General features: G+C 36.7%; 1 protein-coding gene across 2 annotated transcripts in view; it reads left to right on the top strand.

The window, feature by feature from the left end:
* Nucleotides 1-25,397, top strand: part of SLC9C1 (solute carrier family 9 member C1) — an 89,971-nt gene that overhangs the window by 21,276 nt on the left and 43,298 nt on the right. For both annotated transcript variants that reach the window (XM_019448346.2, XM_019448347.2), the window contains 7 exons: nucleotides 3,227-3,370; nucleotides 4,589-4,763; nucleotides 8,266-8,347; nucleotides 10,481-10,647; nucleotides 12,471-12,596; nucleotides 16,100-16,197; nucleotides 21,943-22,062. In XM_019448346.2, coding sequence (XP_019303891.1) covers nucleotides 3,227-3,370; nucleotides 4,589-4,763; nucleotides 8,266-8,347; nucleotides 10,481-10,647; nucleotides 12,471-12,596; nucleotides 16,100-16,197; nucleotides 21,943-22,062 — 912 coding nt within the window. The remainder of the gene's footprint in view (nucleotides 1-3,226; nucleotides 3,371-4,588; nucleotides 4,764-8,265; nucleotides 8,348-10,480; nucleotides 10,648-12,470; nucleotides 12,597-16,099; nucleotides 16,198-21,942; nucleotides 22,063-25,397) is intronic.

Raw genomic sequence — 25,397 nt, 5'->3', positions numbered from 1 at the left:
TTGTTCTCTGTACTTAAGAGTCTTTAATGGTTTGTCTCTCTCTCTGTTTTAATCTTATTTTTGCTTTTCTTCCCCTATGTTCATCTATTTTGTTTCTTAAATTCCCCATATGAATAAAATAATATTTTTATTTGTCTTTCTCTGACTGACTTCTTTCACTTAACATTATACACTCTAGTTCCATCCACATTGTTGCAAATGGCAAGATTTCATTATTTTTGATTGCTGAGTAATAATCCATTGTACATATATATCACTATTTCTTTGTCCATTCATCAGTAGATGGACATTTGGGCTCTTTCTACAATTTGACTATTGTTGATAATACTGCTGTAAACATTGGGGTGCATGTGCCCCTTTGAATAAGCATTTTTATATCCTTTGGATAAATACCTAGTAGTACAATTGTTGGTTTGTTGGATAGTTCTACTTTTAATTTTTGAGGAATCTCCATACTGTTTTCCAGGGTGGCTACACCAGTTTGCATTCCATGAACAGTGGTAGAATAGGTGGATAAAGGTGTCCTCTTTATCCTCATCCTTGCCAACATCTGTTGCTGCCTGAGTTACTTGTAGCCATTCTGACAGGTGTGAGGTAGTATCTCATCGTGGTTTTGATTTCTATTTGCTGATGAAGGATGAGCATTTTTTCATGTGTCTGTTAGCCATCTGGATGTCTTCTTTGGAAAAGTGTCTATTCATATCTTATGCCCATTTCTTCACTGGGTTATTTGGCTTTTTGGGTGTTGAGTTTGATAAGTTCTTTATAGATTTTGGATACTAACCCTTTATCTGATATGTCATTTGAAAATATCTTCTCTCATTCTCTTGGTTGCCTCTTAGTTTTGCTGATTGTTTCCTTCACTGTGCAAAAGCTTTTTATCTTGATGAGGTTCCAATAGTTCATTTTTGCTTTTGTTTCCCTTGCCTCCAGAGACATGTCAAGTAAGAAGTTGCTGCAGCTAAGGTCAAAAAGGTTCTTATCTGCTTTCTCCTCTAAGATTTTGATGGCTTCTTGTCCTATGTTTAGGTCTTTCATCCATTTTGAGTTTATTTTTGTGTCTGGTGTAAGAGAGTACTCCAGGTTCATTCTTCTGTATGGAGCTGTCCAGTTTTCACAACACTTTTTGCTGAAGAGATTGTCTTTTATCCATTGGATATTATTTCCAGCTTTGTCAAAGATTAGTTGGCAACACATCTGTAGGTCTATTTCTGGGTCCTCTATTCTGTTCCATTGATCTGAGTGTCTGTTTTTTAGCCAGTGCCATACTGTCTTGATGATTACAGTTTTGTAATACAGCTTGAGTCCAGAATTGTGATGCCTCCAGCTTTGGCTTTCTTTTTCAACATTACTTTGGCTATCTGGGGTCTTTTCTGGTTCCATACAAATTTTAGAATTGTTTGTTCTAGCTCTGTGAAGAATGCTGGTGTTATTCTGATAGGGATTGCTTTGAATACATAAGTTGCTTTGCATAGTATCGATATTTTAACAATATTTGTTCTTCCAATCCATGAGCATTGAATATTTTTCCATTTCTTTGTGTCTTCTTCAATTTCTTTCATAAGCTTTCTATAGTTTCAGTGTATAGATTTTTTTACCTCTTTGGTTGGATTTATTCCTAGGTATTTTATGGCTTTTGGTGCAATTGTAAATGGGATTGATCCCTGATTTCTCTTTCTGTTGTTTCATTAATTGGTGTATAGAAATGCAACCGATTTCTGTATGTTAATTTTATATCCTGTGACTTTGCTGAATTTAGGTATCAGTTCTAGCAGTTTCTTGATGGAGTCTTTTGGGTTTTCCACCTAAAGTATCATGTCATCTGCAAAGAGTGAAAGTTTGACTTCCTCCTTGGTGATTTGAATGCTGGTCACAGCCTAGAGTAATTAGCCTAAATTCAGTCATAAAGAAAGTATTTTGAATGTTTTGACTTAACATTTCCTAATATAGGATGTTTTATATTGAATTTTTCTCTAATAATGCCTAGGTATTTGTGGTTCTTAAATATAGTTCAAAACTGAAAATTCTTATTTTTTTAAGTTTATTTATTTATTTTGAGAGAGAAAGAGAGAGTAGAAGGGGCAGAGAGAGAGGGGGAGAGAGAGAGAAAATCCCAAGCAGGCTTTGCACCATCAGTGCACAGCCCAGTGTGGGGCTTGAATTCACAAACCGTGAGATCATGATCTGAGCTGAAGTCAGACGCTTAACTGATTGAGCCACCCAGGCACCCCTGAAAATTCTTATTAATGTAACAGGGAAAGATTTAATTTTTATACTGAATTTGTTTTTTGGCCAATCAGGAGTCCTGGAGAAAAAATAATCATTATCTTTAAAGGGTAGCATATGGTTAAACCAAGCTACCTTCATCTCATAAAATGGTATTCATGTACCCTTCTAATCTTTTCAATTTATTTTTTTATGAATATAATATCGTGACATTGAATACATAAAATTCATAGGATGTACACATGCTCACAAATCCCAGTGGAAAATCTACAAAGGGCACTCATTAGAATAAAGGATTAATTTACATCTTCCAAGGACTAGCTAGATTTTAGGACAAGCCTTCATCCTATCATTGTGTAAAGCAGACTGGCAGTTTAGTATTTTTTTTAAAGATAAATGATTTTAGCTCTTTCCAATGATACAAGGAGTTCACAATCAGTATTCTCAAGCTACATGAACCATAATGCCCGAATAAATTCTGTCAAATAGTACAACTACAACCAAAACATGTTTTCAAAATCAATCCAAAAGAAAGACACTAATTTACCTGTAGTGTAAACTGATTAAAGTTGCTTTAGAATTATTTATTTACTTGTCTGAGTGCTCCTCTCTTCCCAGTTAAATTATAAGCCCCTTGAGTGTGTAGGTAAATGCATTAATTACCTTTATTTTCTTCTTCTTTTTCTTCTTCTTCTTCTTCTTCTTCTTCTTATTATTATTTTAATGTTTCATTTATTTTTGAGGGGGCGCAGACAGAGGGGAGGGAGGATCTGAATCGGGCTCTGCACTGACAGCAGTGAGCCCAATAGAGGGCTCAAGCTCACAAGCCATGAGATCATGACTTGAACCAAAATTGGACGTTCAACTGACTGAGCCACCCAGGTGCCCTGTCTTTATGTTTTTGACTAGGCCTAGCACAATGCCTCACATAGATAAGCCTTGTGATAAATGTGTTAGATTAGTTAACTATAATTAACTACATTTTTTTCTGAAAATGCAGATTCTGGAATTGTCTATCATTTGTTGCTTTTCTTATGGTGTTTACCTTCACTGGACTTCTAATTCCTGCACATACATATTTATATATATCATTTTCTGATATATATTATTCATTAAATATCTATTTCACACTTATTGTTTTAAGGTAAGAATTTCATTTGAATTTTTCTATTTATAAGGCATTGACTAAACCCAAAGAGATTTTTTAAATAGAAATGTTTCATGCCTTAGCATGAATATGAAGAATTGCCTTTTAAACTTGCCAAGGAATCACTAGCAAATTAGTGTTTTAGTGTTTTTTGTAACTGTATTAATTCCGGTTTTAACTGAATTTCAAAGCAATCTAAGCACTTTATAAAATTTTTGATAATTAGAAGGAAAAAAACCTTTCATAATTTTACTACCTAGAGACAACTGTTATTAACATTTGGTATATTTCATCCAATGTTATTTTTCCGATGAGGTTTCATAAAGTTCAACACTGATCTTAAATAAAAATTCTATGTTGCTTTAGTTTGCCTAATATTATATAACAAATAATTTCCTGTTGTGATTAAATTATAGTTAGAAATAGCTTTTTAACAATCATAAGAATATCTTCTTTGTAAATGTCCTTTTTGCCTAAATAATTTTTGTAGCTCTCTTTCAATGATAAGAGGTGGGAAAGAGTCTGCCCTTGCCCTTGTAAGGGAAGAGGAGGTGACACAGAGGAGGAACAACCACCATCACTGCAGTCTCAGGATTCTTCAATCTCCATCACTAGTGTTGTTAACATGCTGCTTCCATCTAGGAAAATTAATAGGGAGTTGACATCAGTTGGCTAGTGCCAAATAAATAGAAATGAGTCCGAAATCATGAGATACAACTAGTGTAAAATGTAGGAGATGTGCGATTAAAAGAAAAAAATAAAAATGAATTGGCCAATATTAGATAGATTCAGCAAGATTAAAATCTACAAAGGAAAAAAAAAAAAGGAGGGCACTTTTTCCCTTCACTTCTCACTCATTAGATTTGCTTTTATTTCTTTTTGGGATCCAGAATAAAATATATCAACAAAGCATCTCTAACTTTTTCTTTTCTACCTCAAGAAACGCCACTCAAGGGTGATGTGGAATTAACCTTCTAGAAACCTAACAGAAATAAATGAAGAGAATAATGCCATACTCTTGTATCTCTCCATGAAATGCCCTTCTGCCTTTTTTTTTTTTTCTGGTGCCATGCTAACAGTGTGTGAAATATGGCTCATTTGTTTGAGAGTTGGTATTCCACAGGGAATATATTGGAGTAGAATAGAATGAAATGGGGGTAGTGGTGAAAATATCTATGGCAACAATAACTTTTAAAAATCTCTTTTGTCTTCTAGACTTCTGGTTTTTCTATTAATGAGCCCTCTTTTGTCTCGACTTGGTCATGGGTTCAGCTGGCGTTGGGCGTTCATAATGATCTGGAGTGAAATGAAAGGAACACCTAATATAAACATGGCTCTTCTCCTTGCCTACTCTGACCTTCCTCTTGGAACTGAGAGGGAAAAATCTCAAGTAAAGATAAATGATTTTTTTTTCACATATTATGAATACTGTTGCTGTGTACTTAAAATATATTTTAGTAGTGAGGTAGCTCATGCCACTTGGACTGTGGGAGTGATCTAGCCATGATGCCAAGATTGGATAGAGGAAGAACACCTGGCAACATTCCTCTTCCTGGGGAACATTCTGGCTTAGGAATTCCTAAATCCTTTCATTACACTCTTAAAATAGGTTTATTACAAAGGTTAAAGGAATTAAAACTTATAAATAATTTAAGGAACGCCTGGGGGCTCAGTTGATAAAGCATCTAACACTTAATTTTGGTTCAGGTCATGATCTCATGGTCATGGGATCGAGCCCTGTGTACGGCTCTGTACTCACAGCATGGAGCTTGCTTGGGGTTCTCTCTTCCTCTCTCTCTGCCCCTTCCCCATGTGCACAAGCACACACGCTCTCTCTCGGTGTCTCTCCAATAAATAAATGAACCTAAAAAATACTTATAAATAATTTAAAATAGTACCTGAAACAGAGTATGTACCTAATAAGTGTTTTTATTTTTACTTACTCCTAATAACCATTCGAGAAAAGCAGAAACCTGCTTATTATTAGCTCTATTGCTTTCTGTAACTTTGTGAAGCCACATTTAGTAATGCTAGGAATCAGAACATTTTAATTGTCAAGTGAAGTTACCTTTTCACTTACAGTTGCCCCAAACTCTACCTAACAGAACATAATGGGCTTGACTCTCCCTCTACCTTATTTTAAGGTAAGATCATTACAAGGAGCTCTGTAAGAAATTTCCTGTGCGGATATCACAAGCATCTAATACTTCCATTGTGGTGTTTTTTGTTTTTGTTTTTGTTTTCTTTTACACATAAATTCCAAATATAAAGGAAAGAGCATCCAGGGAATATTTGTATGTCTAATTAGATAATAGTCCAAACATTAAAAAATTAAGCATTCAAACACTTCTTTTAAAACCAAAACTATCTACTATCCCATGACCTTCTCCTCCTTTTTAACCTATATACACATGCCTAAAGAATCAAGGTCAGTTCCTTACCATACATATTGACCAGTTCAATGGTAGACATCGTGCACAGATCTGGGTTCTGAAATTTCTAGTTGACTGCTATTTGCTGTATCACCATCACCAAGTTATTTAATTCCTACCTCATTGCACATGTCCGTTTCATCATTCTAAAAGGGACTTAATACCAATGGTTGAGGCACGTGGGTGGCTCAGTCAGTTGGGTGTCCAACTTCGGCTCAGGTCACGGATCTCACAGCTTTGTGAGTTCAAGCCCGGTGTCGGGCTCTGTGCTGACAGCTCAGAGCCTGGAGCCTGCTTCGGATTCAATGTCCCTCTGTCACACTGCCCCCACCCCCCTCAAGAATAAATAAACATTAAAAAAATTAAAAGATAATAATACCAATGGTTGTTTTAGCAAATGTTTACAAATAACTTTTTTAGGGGTCAGAGGGAGTCCTAATTTGTAGTATTTGCCAATTTCCATTGTGTAATCACTCTCACTAAGAGAACATCAATCAGCTCAATAACTTCCTGAAAATTTAATGATCAGCTCTCATGAACTGGGAAAAACCAGCTCTAGCACACCACTATCTCAAAGGGTTAGTATGAGAAATAGAAAATGTACATAAAATACTTAATACATTGTTTAGCATATAGTAAATGTACAATAAATATGAGCTATGTTGATGATTATAATGCTTTGAGATAAAACCTTAGTAAATAAAATCATTTAGTGAGATGCCCTCACTAGAGTAGTAACTAGTTGAAAAGAAAGTAACACTTCATTTAATTTGGCTGAACCCTATAGCTAACCTTTTAATACGTTTTAATACTCACAAAGCAGCACTAGAGTAAAGGTTAAAAATAACTTAATCTTGTGTCTACTACTCACAAGTTTATTGACCTTGGCTAAGTGACAGTGCCTAAATTTCCCATCTGTGCAATTGGACAATATTGGTATTCACTTCACAGAACTGTTGTGAGGATTAAATAAGCCTGATATATCGTGCTCTATGCTTACTATATAGAAATTAACTTTTATTACTATTAAATTAACGAACTTAGTGATCCTCAATTTTGGACGCACTTTAGAATGCTTCAGGAACTTTTAGAAAATTATCAGTGCATGTGGAATTCTGGCCATGGCCATGATGAATAGTGGATATCAGACTTATTTCCTATAGTAAACAACTATAAAACTGGTTAAAATATATGAAGTGATCGAATACAGTTTTCAAATTTTCTACAATTTTATAATAAATGAAAAACAGCCTAATTTTTTTAAAACAGGCATAAGAGATAAACAGATACTTCACAAAGAAAGCTATATCTACCATTAAGCACATTAAAAATGCTCAACATCACTTCTTTAGGGAAGTGCAAATTAAAACTACAATGAGAAACATAATGTTCAATTTACATGAAGGTTTTAGAATTGGTAGTTCTTATCTATAGAAATAGAAATCAGACCTCCTGTGGAGTAGGGGATTGATTGGCAAGGAGAACTAGAGATATTTGGGGGGGGGGGGGGCGGGATATAAGAATATTTTACATCTTGATAGGATTGAAGGTTATGTGGGTGTATACAATGTCAAAATTTATCAAATGGTAAACAAGTACATTTCAATGTATGTACATTATACCTCAGTTTTTCTAATTACTAATGTGTGGGCTCCACCCTCGTATAAATCAGAATATTCAGTGGGAGCATCTTGGGCACCAGTATTTTAAAGTTTCCCCATGATTCTAATATGCCACCTGGAGAGTCTCTGGTGTGGTTTCACGCTCTGTCTCTAACCTCCATCTGTAGCCACAAAAAAATGAAAGGCTGGGGGAATGACATAAGTTCTGGAAATTAGAGTTATGTAAGTCAACAGAAGTGTGTGGTCTTAGATTGAAAAGTATTGTTCCAACTGGGAGTATAAGCAGAGAAAAAAAATCTAGTGGCACCAGAGATATTAATTGTCCCTCCCTCCTGACAATGACGGGATGGCAGAGAGGCAAAACATGAGGTAAGCAAACATAGCAAGACCCCCGAGCTCTTCTCTTACCCCAGATGAGGAGAATTATTTGATACAGAGGTGCCTGGTAGTGTTGAACACAGAACTTCATGGTTATGCACATGGTGGCATGTGTAGTGAATAAGAACTGATAAAGTACAAGCATATTCCCAAGGCCCAAGAAGTGCAGCAGTGAAATTTAAGGACAAGCTTTTTATGTTCCCAATGTCTCCATAAGTATTTGTTTACTTGTCAGATCATGTGTCCTGAGTATTGATTTGGTTCCAAAAGCATGAATAAAATCTATGCAGGGAGATAGAGAATACCCAGAGTACTTTCATCATGCCTGACATTCATATTCTTCTCTACTATGAGCATTTATTGACTTAATACAGCCTGGTTTAACTTACATTAGCAAATATAGAATATAGTGCATGAAATTGTCATGATTACTTACTTTGTATTTTTCTTTCTACTCTAGGTATTATTTCATGGAGTGTCAGTTTGCTTAGTTACCTTGATTGTCAATAGATTTATTTTGCCAATGGCAGTTACTAAACTAGGTAAGCCCTACTAATTACTATTCTGAGTGAAGAGAAACATTTTCTAATAACATTTTTTAAAATGTTTATTTGTTTTGAAAGAGAGCTCAAGTAGGGGAAGGGAAGTCAGAGAGAGAGAGAGAGAGAGGGAGAGAGAAAGGAGGGGAGGGAGAGGGAGGGAGAGAGAATCCCAAGCAGGCTCCACACTGTCAGCAAAAGGAATTTCTTGGCTGGTTTTAAGCAAGTAAGTGTAATTATATGGTTAACTCTACTTCTGTGGATAACTGGTTGTGGGCTGAAGAGCATTAAAGCAGAAATAGCAATTTTAGGAAGCAACTGCATTATGCAATATGTCCGTTTTCATCCCCTACTTTTTAACAATTGAAAAGTCGAGATCTAGAGAGTTAAAAATTCATGTGGCAGTTGAAAACCTAGAAAAAAGAAATGGCTCTGATGTTTTAATCCATTATATTCTCAACTGCTCTATCACCCTTCCCATTGCACACAGCGTTTTCACTCTAATGGCAATTCGTTTTTTAATTTAAGAGAGAGAGAGGAAGGAAGAGAGGGAGAGGGAGAGGGAGAGACAGAGAGACAGAGAGAGACAGAGAGAATGAGTGAGGGATGGGCAGACAAAGAGGGAGAGAGAGAATCCCAAGAAGGTTCTGTGCTATCAGCACAGAGCCGGACACAGGACTCCAACTCATGAAACTGTGAGATCATGACCTAAGCCAAGGCTTAACCAACTGAGCCACCCAGGTGCCCCTCTAATGGCATTTTTAATCAATCTGAGAGTCCATCGTTATGAATGGTATTTCATTACCCAATCTGCATTCCTTCCTTGTATTTGTAACAAAACCTTTTCTCTTTACTTTTTTAAATTCTCTGAGCCTTAACATAGTAAATTGGAAAGAAAAGATTAAAGAGGGAAAGTTTTGCAAAGAGCATCATATGTTCTACTTAGTAGCTAAATAAACTTAAAATTCTTATTGTGGAGTATGTTTACTTGCACTAAGAGCAGTGAACATTTGCTTACAGAACATCATTGCTTTCCAAGGAAACGTCTATGGCTCATAAAAAGGAATTTGTGCTTAATATTGAGAGTCCTTCAAACCTTAATGAGGTCTGGAGACAAATACATATCAAACACTTATCATATAAATATATACAATATTATATTTAGTAGGGTAGATTGTATATGTATATATACTCTGTATATATATGTATATATCTATATCAATACCTCCTACATGTGTATCTCTTGCATATATGTATATTTACATATAGTCTGTATATTTGTATATATGTACATATATATGAGATGTATATGTCAGGATGTATATGTCAAAAGTACAGATATATGAATGTGTAGATATATATCTCCTATATCTCACATATATATGTATATGTCATCTATTCTGTATATGATATTATATGTATATATCATATATTTATAAAGAGATTTACAATAAGAAGTTGGCTCACATGATTATGGAAACTGAGAAGCCCCAAGATCTACAGTCCAAAGGTCTGAGAACCAGGAAAACCAATAGTGTAAGTTCCTGTCCAAATTGTGAAGGCAGGAAAGGACTGAGTCCCAACTCAAAGACTATGAGGCAGAGAGAATGAATTTTCTTTTGTTCTGTTCAGGCCTCCAATGGTTTTGATGAGGCCTGCCTGCATTGAAGAGGTCAATCGGCTTTGCTCAAGTCTACCAAGTTAAATATTATTCTTACCCAGAAACACCTTCACAGACACACCAAATATCTGGTTATCTTGTAACCCAGTCAAGTTGACACATAAAATTAATCATCACACCTCTTCTCTTCTGTCTCCTCATCTATCAAACTGGGAAAAGGGACTTACCTTAAAAGGTGGGTAAGGTAATCAGAGACAATACATTCAAGGTGCTGAGATGTGTTTTTCAGCATATGTTAAGCACTCAATAATTATTAACTATTACTGTTACCATTATGTACCTCAGTGTTTTTGAGGAGTATGAAAGTAGAAAAGCTTAAAATTGTCAGGGTTCCCATTATTAAACAATATATGCTGAGTCTTTAACTTAAATCAAAAATACAAAGGGAAACTTATAATCCATGTTCAAAATGGTGGCATCTTTATTATTGATAAAACATGTTCTTTGTATCAAAGGTCTTCATGACGTCACATCAACAAAATATAAATCTCTTTATTGTACATTTCAACACTTTCAAGAGCTAACCAAATCTGCAGCTTCTGCACTCAAATTTGACAAAGATCTTGCTAATGCAGATTGGAATATGGTTGAGAAAGCAATTGTCCTTCAAAACCCATATGCAGTAAGCAAATAGTATCTTTTGTTGATTCTTTCAAAGCAGATATAACTAATTATGTTAAGTAAGTATAAATGTTGTAAATATTAATTCACAATTTTTAATACTTGCAATACAGAAGTTGTACTGGGGGCTCACTGTCATAATAGTAAGAAGGGGATCTTAGGGAATTTTGTGATCATTGTGGGGCAGCATAGAAGTGACAACCTCTTTGAGTAGGTAGAAAATAAGTGGTGTAAAATTCAAAAGAAGGAGTGATGAATTGGAGCTCCCTTTAAAAGTTACCATAAAAAGAGGAGAGTGAGTCTTAGAAAATGGCTAGTTTTTTGCTAGATTGATGGTGGACAGGTGCCTTTGTTCAGCATTTATTTACACTACTGTATTTGCCAAGCACTTGCTAGCCCCTAACTTGTGATTAATATTATTTTTTGATATAAAACAGAATTCAAAGCCAGTGTCATAAGTTTAGGTGTGAGTGAGATGTCACCTCCTGCTTCTGAGATATGCTTTAGAATATCTGTGGTTGAAGCATATGTAACTCACCAATCAGTAATGGTTGCCATAAGAAGAAATAATAAAAGTTGTTCTGGAATCTTCTCAATGTTACTGCTGTTTTGCTATCTCCTATGTCATGTCCAGTTTTCAATGCAGTGTTTTAATGCATATTGTATGATGCAGTTTTTGCAGTGTTTTTCTGCATCATACAATATGAGGAGCCAAATTCTACAAGTATAGCCATAAGATAATTGGTTGCTATAAAGTAGGATTCCTCAAAATCCATTTCATATCCACTAACCAGTACGCTCTAGATGGGGATCCAGAACCAAGCCCCCCATCTATAGGAATACTGCCAGGAATTTCCGGATAAGACAAGCACCAAATCAAATTCAATTATTTTCTATAATAGCTCCCAATTTCTGATTGTGGCCTTTTGCTAACCTGGCTGCATCAGAATCTTCTAGAAAGTTTATTAAAATATGGCTTTATTTCCCAACCCCTCCCCCGGAAATTCTGATGCAAGTGGCCTGAAGAGGGTCCTAAGAATATGTATTTTTATTCCATTTACCCAGCTGATTCTACTTCAGAGTCAACGTTGAGGCCCCCACTCTGATACCTTATCTGTTTCAGATAGCAGGTGACCAAACAACTGCTATCTCCTCTTTACAGTGCAGACAAGGGGGACTATAACAGTATAACAGATAGAGCACTGGCCTTGGACTCAGAAAATCTGGGTTCGTATCCTAGCTTTGTCACTTTAATAAATAGCTTTGTGATCTTGAGCAAATGTTTTATTTTCTCTAAGCTTCAGCTTTTCTCATATGTAAAATGAAGTTATCCATAACTCCCATCTCTCAAGGCCAAGTTCATTTTCTATTCTACCTTAATCGATAAGGTTAAAGCAGTGATTGTCAAACTGTAACTGCAGCAAGAATCATGGGATGGGTTTGTAAAATCACAGATTTCTGCCCTGTTCCCCCAGACGTGAATTTGCATTTCTAACAATTTTCAGGTGATTCTGAGGCTGCTGGGGGACCACACTTTCAGAAGCATTGGCTTAAAGTGGGATTATACACATGGTAGCTTTATAAACTCTCAATAATGCCATGTAAAGGTAAAAATATGATATAACTCCTTTTCCCAAAAACTGGCAATTATTTTACCTTCTAGATAACTGTGAAATGATGACAAAACTCATCTGAACATTTTTTCTGTATCTAGCAGATTTTCTATAATTTTCAAACCAAATTGTTATGTGAATTGCTTGAGGGCTATGCTAAACAATATATTAATATTCATGTATTACTTTTTTGTTATTTCTTTCTACTTAGTTGAGCCAAGGAGAAACAACAGAACATCAAAAGGTGAAATGTCTAGCCTGTAACAAGGAAATAGATGAGACCCTTAACATTGAAGCAATGGAGTTGGCCAACAGGCGTCTCTTGTCAGCACAAATAGTTAGTACTTGATTATACACTTTTAAAATGATATTTGTGGGGGCTTCTGGGTGGCTGAGTTGGCTGAGCGTCCAACTCTTGATTTTGACTCTGGTCTTGATCCTAGGGTCCTGAGATTGAGCCCTGCATCAGGCTCTGCACTGACAGCATGGGGCGTGCTTGGGATTCTCTCTCTCTCCTCTCTCTCTCTCTCTCTCTCTCTCTCTCTCTCTCTCTCTCTCTCTGCCTCTCTCCCCCTCTGCCTCTCTCTCCCACTTGAGCTCTATCTCTCTCTAAAATAAAAAAATAAAATTATATTTTGGCCTAAAATTATACTGAAAGCTTTCTCCCTTGCTAAAGACATCTAGATTTTGCTTACCTGCTGAACTGAATAGATTGTTATAAAGGCAAAGGGAAGTTTGGCATTGTCTTAGGAATCTGCTTGATTGCCAAAAGAGAGAAAAGAAAAATGGATCCATCCAAATTGGCCTAAGTAAAAGGTGTTTTATTAAGAGGATTTGGGAATCTCACAGATCCCAATGGCAGGAATTACAGTTGAATTCAACCTTCACACGTGTTATGCGGTCATTTCAATGACACCATCCACCTCCAGTTCCACGCCAAGTTTTTGTGAAAGATACCACCAAGTCTGCTAATAACTGCAAATAGATAGTAGTAGCTTCCAGATCAAATCTTGAATAAAAATTAAAGAAATCCTGTGACACAGCCACAAAGCAGACTCTGTGGGAATTTGCTAATAGCTTATTTACTATTGTTCATGTTGGGCCTTCCTCATTGCATATGGAACTGTCGTGCATGTCTCATCTATTCTAACCATACAGGATTCCAAGCATTCTATATGTTCAATCTAACTTGGGAAATGGAAGGTTTGTAGGGTATAATTGTCCTCTCTTCAGCAGTAGTCCTGGCAGACAGGTTGAATCTCAAAGGCAGCTTTTCCAAGGACCTGAATGAATTTCATTAAGCAATTGAGGCAGTGCCATTAAGGATGAACTTATGCCCATATGGTGCTTTGCTCCACCAGCAGATTTTATGACATCATGTCTTTGAGTCACTTCCAGATTTTTAATTTATTTCAGGAAAATATGTATTCGAGATCTCTCAAAATCAATACAGGACATTCCATTTTGGATCTTGCTTTTCATTAATGATATGATGTATGTCTTAGGATTTATTCTTTTTCAGTCTTTATTCTCTCCATTCATAAAATAGGAAAATGCTAACTACAGGAACTCTTGGATTCATTCCATATATGATATTCTACATTTTCTGCAACATATCCACCATGAATCTTTTTGGTTTCTTTCCCTAAATGTTTGTTTTCTACCATTATATCTTTGTTGATTTTTGTGCTACGTGTTGGGTCTGAATCAGGAAATACTTTTGTTTGTTTTTGTTGTTGTTTATTTTTGAGAAAGAGCATGGGAGCACAAGTGAGGGGGGCAGAGACTGTGAGAGAGAGGAAGAGAGAGGCTCTATGCTAGCAGTGCAGAGCTCAATGCAGGTCTCAATTCTAAGAACCATGGGATCACAACCTGAAACAAAATCAAGAGTCAGACGCTCAGCCTACTGAGCCACCCAGGTGCCCCAGGAAATCCTTATTTTTTAAAGTAAGTTGGATCTTTCTGCTCTGTTCTCCAGCTCTTTATCTTGCCTCACATCTTTTTAGCCCTTCTTTGTTCTAGACATATTTTCACGCTTACCTTGGTTAGTTGATTTGGTTTCTACAATGTCAATTCTAATGCTCACTGCTCCAACCATAATATTAATTGGTCTATTACAGTTTTTAAAGCTTTGATAGTTTTTATTTAAATCTCAGTCACTGTGCTGACAGCACAATGCCTGCTTGGGATTCTCTCTCTCTCCTGCTCCCACTTGCACTCTCTCTCTCTATTATAAATAAATAAACATTAAAAAAAATAAATCTCAGCCATTTACTGTTTGTTTTGTTTTGTTTTAAGATTTTATTTATTTATTTTGAGGGGGGGGGGGGCAGAGAGAGACCGGGGCAGGGGAGGGGGAGAGGAGAGAATCCCAAGCAGGCTATTGGCTCGACATTGGTCTCGATCCCACGAACTGTGATATCATGACCTGAACCAAAATCAAGAGCTGGACACTTAACTGACTGGGCCACCCAGGTGCTCCTCAGTCAGTTATTGTTCACTGGGACAATATCTTCTCTACTATTGTACATTAGAAGAGGAAGCACAGCATGGTGAGACAGTGGTATAGAAGAGGCAACATCCCCCAACCATAATTGGGGGAAGAGGAGACAGGTTTTAAATTCAGAGAGAACTGGGTTTCTAATGTGATCTTGGGAAAATGACTTAATTCTCTGAGCCTCAGCTTTCTCATCTATGAAATACAGATTAAAATATCGTCCCCATAAGTTTCCTGCAAGAATTAAATAATTCTGCATAAAACATGTCAGTTAATGTAATAGTATGGTAGGGAGATCAATAAATGGTGGTTATTTTAAGGAATCAACCATTCTCTAAATTCTTACATTTTGGTGTGAATGATCACTTAAGAATTAACATATTTCTAGTATCTTAACTGCGTTGTCATTTGTGTTGCTAAGCTTTCATGAGTTCCATATTACTTTCAGTTTCCTTAGTTTTCTACATACTATGGTGTTTACTTTTGAGGATATTGAAAATATGTTTATCTCACATTATTTTATAAATATTTTAATGAAGCTTAAGTAGACTGTTGAATTCCTGTATCATGGACAAACAACCTTTTGTTCCCACATTCTTTAAATTAGTTCTATCCCTTTCTGGCATCCCCCAAGAACAAAAATGCATTTTAATATCCATATCCTGTACAGACAGGATATGTTCTATGAAAGCAGAAGTCTTTAGTTACATCATGAATTCCAATTTAGAAAGTTGGTTCATACAGAGATTTTTAACAGTGTCAGCACTCTGAGGCCAGGGCAGTGTCGGACAATGGTTTCTTCAGCATCAAAAGTAGTGCCTGAAGCAAAGTGGTCTCTCAGTATACAGACTGAATAAACAAATGAATATTTTCTGTACACAGTGGCAATTCACTTAATACTTATGATAGATTGGAGAAAACAAGAGTTTTGTTGTCAAAACATTTGGAAAAATTAAACATATAAACCAGGATCCTCTACTACAGGATTTCTCAGAGCTTTAAATTTCTAAGATGCATTATAAGCTTTTAAGATAGGGATATACTCGCAGCAGGAACTTCCCACATTTATTGGGCCCCAGAACTCCACTTATTCTTGAAAGTCTAGTTCACATCTAGCAGGAACCTAGTTTCCCATAGAACCAGTTTGATTCCATCCAAAGCACAGACAGACCTTCTACACTGATCTCAAGATCTGGACTTTACAGAAACATTCTTTTTATAACGATACTAGATTATTTAGGGATTCTGAATTTTTTTCTCACAGACTGTTTTTCCATAAAGGGAATACTAATGTGTTATCATTAACCATGCTACATAACAATTGGACCGCACGTTTCTTTTAGGCAAGCTACCAGAGACAATACACGAATGAGACTCTGTCCCAGAGTGCGGCCCAGGTGCTGGTGGGTGCAGTGGGAAGCTTCGGTGAAAAGAAGGGAGAGTAAGTATATTGGCAAGAGAACACCGCCATCCTCAGCCACTGCATTTAGGGAATCGGGCAAATGAGTTTTCTTGCTCTTTCTGAGACTTTGGGATCATCCCATATTATGTGTGAAAGCCACTGACTGCTCTACACCCCCAAATCAGGCCAAATGACCCACTTTTAATTTCCCAACTTGCTCTACTTTTTCACACTTCTGTAAATTTGAACAAGGCACTTCTTCTGACTGAGATTCTCTTCCCTTTCTCCTTTTGCCTCCACAGCTGAGCTGTGGTAAAAGACTTGTAGACTACTTGAATGCCTCAGTAAGGTCAAAGACTTCCTTAATTCCTCCAGGCACATCTTTTAATGAGTATTATCTCTTTTTTTAATTTTAATTTTTGTTTTTAAAGTAGGCTCCATGCCTTCCTGTGGAGCCCAATTCAGGGCTTGAACTCATGACCCTGAGATCAAGACCTGAGCTGAAACCAAGAGTCAGATGCTCAACTGACTGAGCCATCCAGGTGTCCCTATATGTTCTCTCTTAATCCTCAGCATGTTCTTGTAATAGTTACTTTTGCTGTAAGCCTCTGTAGTACATAGCAAGTTCCTTAAAGTCAGCACATTAAGAATAGCCTCAGATCTCCTTGGAAGGACGCAAGATATTTGAGTGGGCAAAGGGACGAGTTAAACTGTCATGCAGGTACATGATGGCCACCCAAAGCTCGGACATACCTTCTTATTCTAGACCACACCCCTGGTGCTAAGGACCCCAATAATCTGCTCAGATGGTCCTCAGCTCATTTGTAAGGCCCTCTTGGGCCTTTTCCCCTGGGCCATTATCTTACAAGCAAACTGGGCCTTTGGTGTGCACACCCTGAGAGCCAAGAGAAGTGCCAGCATGGTGTCCACTCACATGTACTGGCCTGTGGCACAGAGAGGGATAAAGCCGTGTGTTGGAAGAGAAGCAGCCGGACTGGAGTCTCATTGCAGCAGTCTCATTGCAGTTCAAGTACAGATGTTGAAGAGTATAAGAGATTCCATTTCAAGCCTAGCCATACAAATAATTATAACATTATATTGTCAAGGTAGGAAAATAAAATATATCTTACTTAAAATTTTGTTTTCTTGATTAATGAGTATAAGTACAAGGGCCTCCATTCCCTGCCCCGCCAGCTTGAGGCCGTTCAAATGCTTATGGGACCTCAGTGGTGTTAGGGGACTGGGGAAGAGGGCTGGGCAAATGTGATCACTTTAAAACAATATGATGAACACTTTTTTTTTTAGTTTTTTGAAAACAGCTTTATTGGTGTATAATTGATATACAAAGAACTGCACATATTTAGTGAATACAATTTGATGAGTTTCCCCATATGCAAACACCCATGATGCCATTACCACAGTCAAGGTAATAGGCATATCCAACACATCCCAAATTTCCTTATGTCCTCCCCTGACCCTCCTTTTTCATGATAAGAACCCTTAACATGAGATCTACCCTCTTTATTTTTATTTTTTTATTTGTAAAAGTGATATTCTTTATTCAGCTTTTTTTTTTATCAGACTGACACGCTGCCTGCTAAGCTAAGACGGCACCTATTCAGTTTTTTTTTTATTTAATTTACTTTTTTTAATTTACATCCAAGTTAGTTAGCATATAGTGCAACAATGATTTCAGGAATAGATTCTTTAATGCCCCTTACCCATTTAGCCCATCCCCCCTCCCACAGCCCCTCCAGTAACCCTCAGTTTGTTCTCCATATTTAAGAGTCTCTTCTGTTTTGTGCCCCTCCCTGTTTTTATATTCTTTTTGCTTCCCTTCCCTTATGTTCATCTGTTTTGTATCTTAAAGTCCTCATATGAGTGAAGTCATATGATATTTGTCTTTCTCTGACTGACTGATTTCACTAGAGGTAGTATAATACCCTCTAGTTCCATCCACATAGTTGGATGGCAAGATTTCATTCTTTCTGATTGCCCATTAATACTCCATTGTATATATATACCACATCTTCTTTATCCATTCATAGTGCTGCTATAAACATGGGGGTGCATGTGCCCCTTTGAAACAGAACACCTGTATCCTTTGGATAAATACCTAGTGGTGCAATTGCTGGGTCGTAGGGTAGTTCTATTTTTAATTTTTTGAGGAACCTCCATACTGTTTTCCAGAGTGGCTGCACCAGTTTGCATTCCCACCAGCATTGCAAAAGAGATCCTCTTTCTCCACATCCTTGCCAACATCTGTTGTTGCCTGAGTTGTTAATGTTAGCCGTTCTGACAGATATCAGGTGGTATCTCATTGTGGTTTTGATTTGTATTTCCTTGATGATGAGTGATGTTGAGCATTTTTTCATGTGTCGGTTGGCCATCTGGATGTCTTCTTTGGAGAAGCATCTATTCATGTCTTTTGCCCATTTCTTCACTGGATTATTTGTTTTTTGGGTGTTGAGTTTGATAAATTCGTTATAGATTTTGGATACTAACCCTTTATCTGATATGTCATTTGCCAATATCTTCTCCCATTCCATCGGTTGCCTTTAGTGTTGCTGATTGTTTCCTTCGCTGTGCAGAAGTTTTTTATTTTGATGAGGTCCCAGTAGTTCATTTTTGCTTTTTTTTTTTTCCCTTGCCTCCAGAGACGTGTTGAGTAAGAAGTTGCTGCGGCCAAGGTTAAAGAGGTTTTTGTCTGCTTTCTCCTTGAGGATTTTGATGGCTTTCTGTCTTACCTTGATGTCTTTCATCCATTTTGAGTTTATTTTTGTGTATGGTGTAAGAAAGTGGTTGAGGTTCATTTTTCTGCATGTCGCTGTCCAGTTTTCCCAGCACCACTTGCTGAAGAGACTGTCTTTATTCCATTGGATATTCTTCCCTGCTTTGTCAAAGATTAGTTGGCCATACATTTGTGGGTCCATTTCTGGGTTCTCTATTCTGTTCCATTGATCTGAGTATCTGTCTTTGTGCCAGTACCATACTGTCTTGATGATTACACCTTTGTAATACAACTCAAAGTCCGGGATTGTGATACCTCCTACTTTAGTTTTCTTTTTCAATATTGCTTTGGCCATTTGGGGTCTTTTCTGGTTCCATACAAATTTTAGGATTGTTTGTTCTCACTCTGTGAAGAATGCTGATGTTATTTTGATAGGTATTGCATTGAATATGTAGATCGCTTTGGGTAATATTGACATTTTAACAATATTTGTTCTTCCTATCCAGGAGCATGGAATATTTTTCCATTTTGTGTGTGTGTGTGTCTTCTTCAATTTCTTTCATAAGCTTTCTATAGTTTTCAGTGTACAGATGTTTCACTTCTTTGGTTACATTTATTCCTAGCTGTTTTATGGGTTTTGGTGCAATTGGAAATGGGATCAGTTCCTTGATATCTCTTTCTGTTGCTTAATTATTGGTGTATAGGAATGCAACTGATTTCAGTGCATTGATTTTATATCCTATAACTTTGCTGAAATCATGGATCAGTTCTAGCAGGTTTTTGGTGGAACCTTTTGGATTTTCCATATAGAGTATCCAATATGATGAACACTTAAAGAAGACAGATGTACAGTGGAAGTTTATAAAAGAATGAATATAACATGCTGAAAAGCATTATTGCTGCATTGTTCAGGCAAGGTTAATATAAAAAAAAGCAACATTGAGCAATTCAACCCAATGCCTGGATTTTTCCTCTTTAAATCCTCCAGGAATGCAGAAGCAATATATGCTTATGATGACCCAAAACCAGGAGGCCAACAGTGGGAGAAGGGGGTCAAAGTGTTGAACGGACTCATAGTGGATAACAAAGGCAAATTTTAGAATATATAATTTTTTAGTCACACATGAAGGAGATAAATATGAAATACTAAAATGTGCAAAGGTGTATGCCAAGTACTGTGGGGAATAGCAAGATAAGTGGAATGGTGTTCCAATCCCCAGAGAACTTCCTGTTAATTACACTTATATTCAGTACTTGCTTTGCTGGGCTGCCTTGGCATTTACTTTGCCATTTGCTGGTCGTTCCTACCAGTAGCCTGTGTGTTGGTGTGTCCTGTGGCAATAAAACAAGTCTAAGGAGATAAAGAGTTGGGGATTTAAACAGGTCCTGTGCTAACTGCCTGTGTCATTGCCTAAGAAAGAATTCTTTGAATAGAGAGCTTCTATTTATTAAGTGCTGTGCCAAGCATAGTTTTAAACATGTTACATGTACTACCAATTTAATGTTCTAAGAGTCCTGTGAGGTAAGTGCTATTATCTTCATTTTGCAGATGAGAAATGAAGAGGCACTAAGAGATTATAAACAATTTACCCCATGTCACTTGAATAATAGATTACAGAGCTCCCATTCAAAGTTTAACCTCCCTCACTATCCAACCAAAGAGATATAACTGTTTTCCTAAATCAGGTCTAAGCAATGAATGTGTTGGTAAAAAATAAGAATTCAGGAGCTTGAATTACTTAGTTGTTTGGGCTGTAAAATACCACAGAATTACTGGTATCACAGAATTCTAGGATTGGTAGGAACTAATCAAATGACCAGATCTTAGTTGAGTCATTAATTCCTTCAGGAAGGTTTCCTGATTCCCCAAGACTATATTAAATGCCCCCCATTTGATGGATCCAAAGTGCCCTACTGTTTATCATCTCCCCAGCAACACTTACTGCCCTTCACTACAATTGTTATTTTCATGTTTTACTCTACTTATCTGCTGGATCCTTAAGGGCAGAGATCCGTATTCGTTTATGGTTTCTCCCCAGCTTTTAGCAAACATAATACGTTCAATAAATATTTTTAAGATTAGGAACAAATCAAGTCCTATGTATGTTGGTGATTTTCCATGTAATTGCTACATTATTTTATTGAATCACAAAGAATGCAGTGACTTTCTTCTTTTCAATTATGCCTGTATCCTTGCAGCAGAGAAATTGCTCAAATTTCAGAGTAAGAACAGTATAATCAAGAGGAAGGACAAGGTACACCTTTGAATGCAAGTCACCAATGCCCTTCTATTTAAGGCATATTTTAAAGTGGGGCTTCAGACCCAAAGACAAAACCCTATCCTCCTTCTGATGAAGATAATGAAAACCAAGGGACTTGCCTAAGCAAGACCAAATCACAGCATATAGATCTGAGCTGCCTCAATAAAAAGCCAGAAGAAACCTAGAGACAATGGGATACATGCTACCAAATTGTCTTTTGGGGTTTTATGACCACTGATTTTCCTAAGTACCCATAACTCTTTACCCACCATGTGTATATTCCCCCTAAGTTTCCCAACTACCTGCCCAGAAGGTAAAATCAAAGGAATAAGAGGATGTGTGAGACAGGCTGGATGTTTCATATCTAGTTTCTCATTTAATTATCCCTGACTGGCATGAATATTTTTACATCTATTTTATAGAGCAAACAGGTTAGTGAGGTAATTTGTTTATTGCTTCACTAGGTAATGGGGGATCCAACATGAAAGCCTGGAAGTATTTGAATTCCAAATATTTAAATCGTGTTATTCTTTCCTTCCCCGAACCTTGACCTCTCCATTATAAACCATGTTTCTCTGGGTTTTTTATACTCTAATGAGTGAGCCCCACAATCTAAATTCATAATTATATATCTACTTGTATCTACAACTTTGTGACTTGGACCTATGCTCATGAGAGTGCCCTAATTCCAGTTATCGATGGACAAAATTGTCTCACTACTTTCTGATAATACTACATTATATCTATCCCCCAAATTTTAAAGCATATTTAATGATTCTTTCCCCCCCCCAGATATATGAGTCCTGAGACAATAAAGACTTATTCTGAAAGCAAAAAACTTCTTGCCTTTATTAGAAAAGTATTGCTCAATTGGGTGTACAATACTAAAAAGGAAAAAGGGATCCCATCAAGGTAAGTGATTTTAAACCTTACTAGAAGTGCTATTATATTGATTTTAAATTCCCTTTTAATTTTTTAAATTTATATCCTGGGAGCGCCTGGCTGACTCAGTCCATAGAGCATGTGACTCTTGATCTCAGGGTTGTAAGTTCAAGACCCACAGTGGGTGTGGAGATTACTTAAAAATAAAATATTTTACAAACTTTTTAAAATTATATCCTGAATAAATTGGAAAATATTTGGGGATAGTTTATAAATAAATTACTTATATACATGCAAAAAATTACTTGAAGAAAAAAAGAAACAGTATAACAACTTTTTTTTATTATGGAAGTAAACTTCACATAACAAGATTAACCATTTTTAAGTGTATCATTCAGTGTTACTTAGTACATTCACAATGTTTGGCAACCATCATCTCTATCAAATTCCATGCCATTTTTATTGCATCCAGTGTAAATTCAGCACTCATTAGTTACTCCCCAATCTCCCTGCTCCCCAGCTCCTGCATAGCACAAGTCTGCTTTGTCTCTATGAATTTACCTGTTCTGAATGTTTCATATAATTATAATCATACAATACATAGATTTTTGTTTCTGGCTTCTTTCTCTCAGCACAATGTTTTCATCCACATGGTAGAATGTATCAGTAACATGAGTTTCATCCCCTTTGTAGCATGTATCAAGACTTTATTCCTTCCTATGGCTTAATTGTACAGATATATCATTTTCTTTATCTGCTCATCATTGATGAACATTTGGGTTGTTTTCACCTTTTGGTTATTGTGAACAGTGCTGCTATGAACATTTATGTACAAGTATTTGAATACCTGCTTTCCGTCTTTTGGGTGTGCACCTAGGAATGAAATTGCTGGAGCATATCATAATTTTATGTTTAATTTATTGAGGAACCACCAAATTGCTCCATAGCTGTTATACAATTTCAAGATCAGGAAATATAAATCTATCAAATTTACTCTCTTTTTCAAGATTGGCGTAATGATGTAGGTAGTTCCATATAAACTTTACGATGTGCTTAGTTCTGCAAAAAACAAAACCAAATGGCATTGAGACTTTCATAGGGATTTTGCACTGAATCTGCAGTATTGCCATCTTAACAATATAAAGGTTTCCAAATCATGAACTTGAGGTGACTTTTCATTTATTTAGATCTTTAATTTCTTTCAGGAATATCCTGTAGTTTTCGGCAAAGAAATCTTTGGTTAAAATTAATCCTACATATTTTTTTTTTCTTTTTGATGCTACTATAAATGAAACTTTTCTCTTTTTTTTTTTAATTTTAAGTTATTTATTTTCTTTCTTTATTTATTTAGAGAGAGATAAAGAGGGCATGAGCAGGGGAGGAGCAGAGAGAGGGAGAGAGAGAGAATACCAAGCACATTCCACACTGTCAGCGCAGAGCCCTATGTGGGGCTCAGACTCACAAACTGCAATATTATGACCTGAGCCAAAGCCAGGAGCTGGATGCTTAACTGACTAAGCCACCCAGGTGCCCTGAAACTGTTAATTTCATTTTTGGATTGCCCATTCCTAGTATATGATTTTTGTATATTAACTTTGCATCCTGAGGCTTTGCTGAATTCATTGATTAGCTCTTCTGCTTTTTTGTGAATTTGCTAGGATTTTCTATATACGAGACTATGTCATCTATGAATAGAGATCATTTTGCTTCCTCTTTTCCAATTTGGATGCCTTTTATTTCTTTTCTTAGATGTAACTGGAAGAAATATAGACCCCTCTTCTCAATAAGAGTATCAAAGGTTATATGGCTCTCTTTAATCTACCATACTCAATAAATACTAGAAAGATATTTCCATATTATAGTTTTTTAAGCCTTCAATACTGACCAAAGCTACAACTTTCTGAGTAATTATTTTTGATGATGAAACTTAAAGAAAGAGAGATTTTAAAAACTATAATTGATAGTGTACCCTGTAGGCTGTCTCTAAATATCATTCATCTCAAGTGCAGATTCTGGAGTCCCAATGGCTTGGTTTAGAATCTCAGTCTCTGCCATTTATTATCTGAATGAGCTTTTCAGTTCTCAACATCTGTGTCATATTCTAGAGGCTGATATGTAAGGCCTCTGACAAGGTAACTGACCCATAATGGGTACCAAAGTATGCCAGTTGGGTTCTCCTCTGTTCCTCCTGGGACTGTGGGAAAGAATGTATAGTGTGTTTATAAGCACCTAGTCCAGGGACTAGCACTGGGTAAGTACTTACCAGATAGGAGCATTTATTACTAAGGGCTGAATAACATTCCAATAATGTAAATGTGTAAAAAAGATGTGATGGAATCACAAATGTGAACAAGTCCAATCACCGAAAGAAACTGGATACAAAAACACACATAATTCTTAAAATTAAAAATTCAACTTAAATGATTCCGAATCGAACAAAAAGTAGGTATAGTGTATCTGTTTTAAGGGGACGCAACTAGAGCTGCACGAAGAATAAGAAATGCCTAGAGCAATGACAAGGCTTCTGTGTCAGTATGAGGGCTCTGAGAGAAAAGGGTCAGGACACTGAGATCTAAAGTGGTAACACTTGGATGGATAGAGCTAAGGATCTTGAACCCCCACATGCTTGTGTATACGCTAACCTGGCAGAGGAGCCATCTTTTTTCCTGCTAGAGAATAGTAGCCTTCTGTCACATTCAGTGCCCACAAATATATCACAAGGTAAAGCTTTTCTTTGTTTCCAGGTTATTCTCTACTACCTTTCATTGCTTCTAAGGTAATTTCCCGGGTCAGATCTCAACACGGTCAGAGGGGAAAATATAGTGCCTTCTTTAGGAGACTACAACTCATCTACTAAAGGAATTACAGGGCCTGACTAATACTACCAAATACTAGTAGAACATATAAGAGAATGGGTCTTGAGGGTATTGGACCACAAGGTTACAACATAAGGCCAGATTGGGGAGAATTTATTGGCATAGTGGTCTTATCCGTGATGATTCAGGGTTCAACATTCTGCCAAGGACACTTGGAGCTGGTACTATTATACTCTTGGGATGGTTCTTTGAAGCTTGACCAGGCCAATAAATTACAGTAAATGAAGTGCAGATGATAAAAATTGGAATATTTAACTAGATCATTATATGAGAATGAATGACCCACCACATGACTTTGCTCCCTGGAAAGGACCAGAGGACATTTAGTTTCATGAGGCAACACTGAGAAACTCAATGATAGATGTCTTCTGCAAGGCACAGTTGACAGTAGTGGGGGCTGCCATGGAATTCATCTTACCAGTATCGAAAGGATTTGGGAATAGCAGAAGACAGATGGCAGCACTTAAGTGTCAGAAGCAAGGTGAGCAT

Source organism: Panthera pardus, unplaced genomic scaffold (genome assembly GCF_024362965.1).
Source record: "Panthera pardus isolate Hobbes unplaced genomic scaffold, ASM2436296v1 HiC_scaffold_16, whole genome shotgun sequence".
Classification (NCBI taxonomy): domain Eukaryota; kingdom Metazoa; phylum Chordata; class Mammalia; order Carnivora; family Felidae; genus Panthera; species Panthera pardus.
Note: the sequence above shows the minus strand (reverse complement) of the source record. Positions and strands in the feature narration are given on the sequence as shown.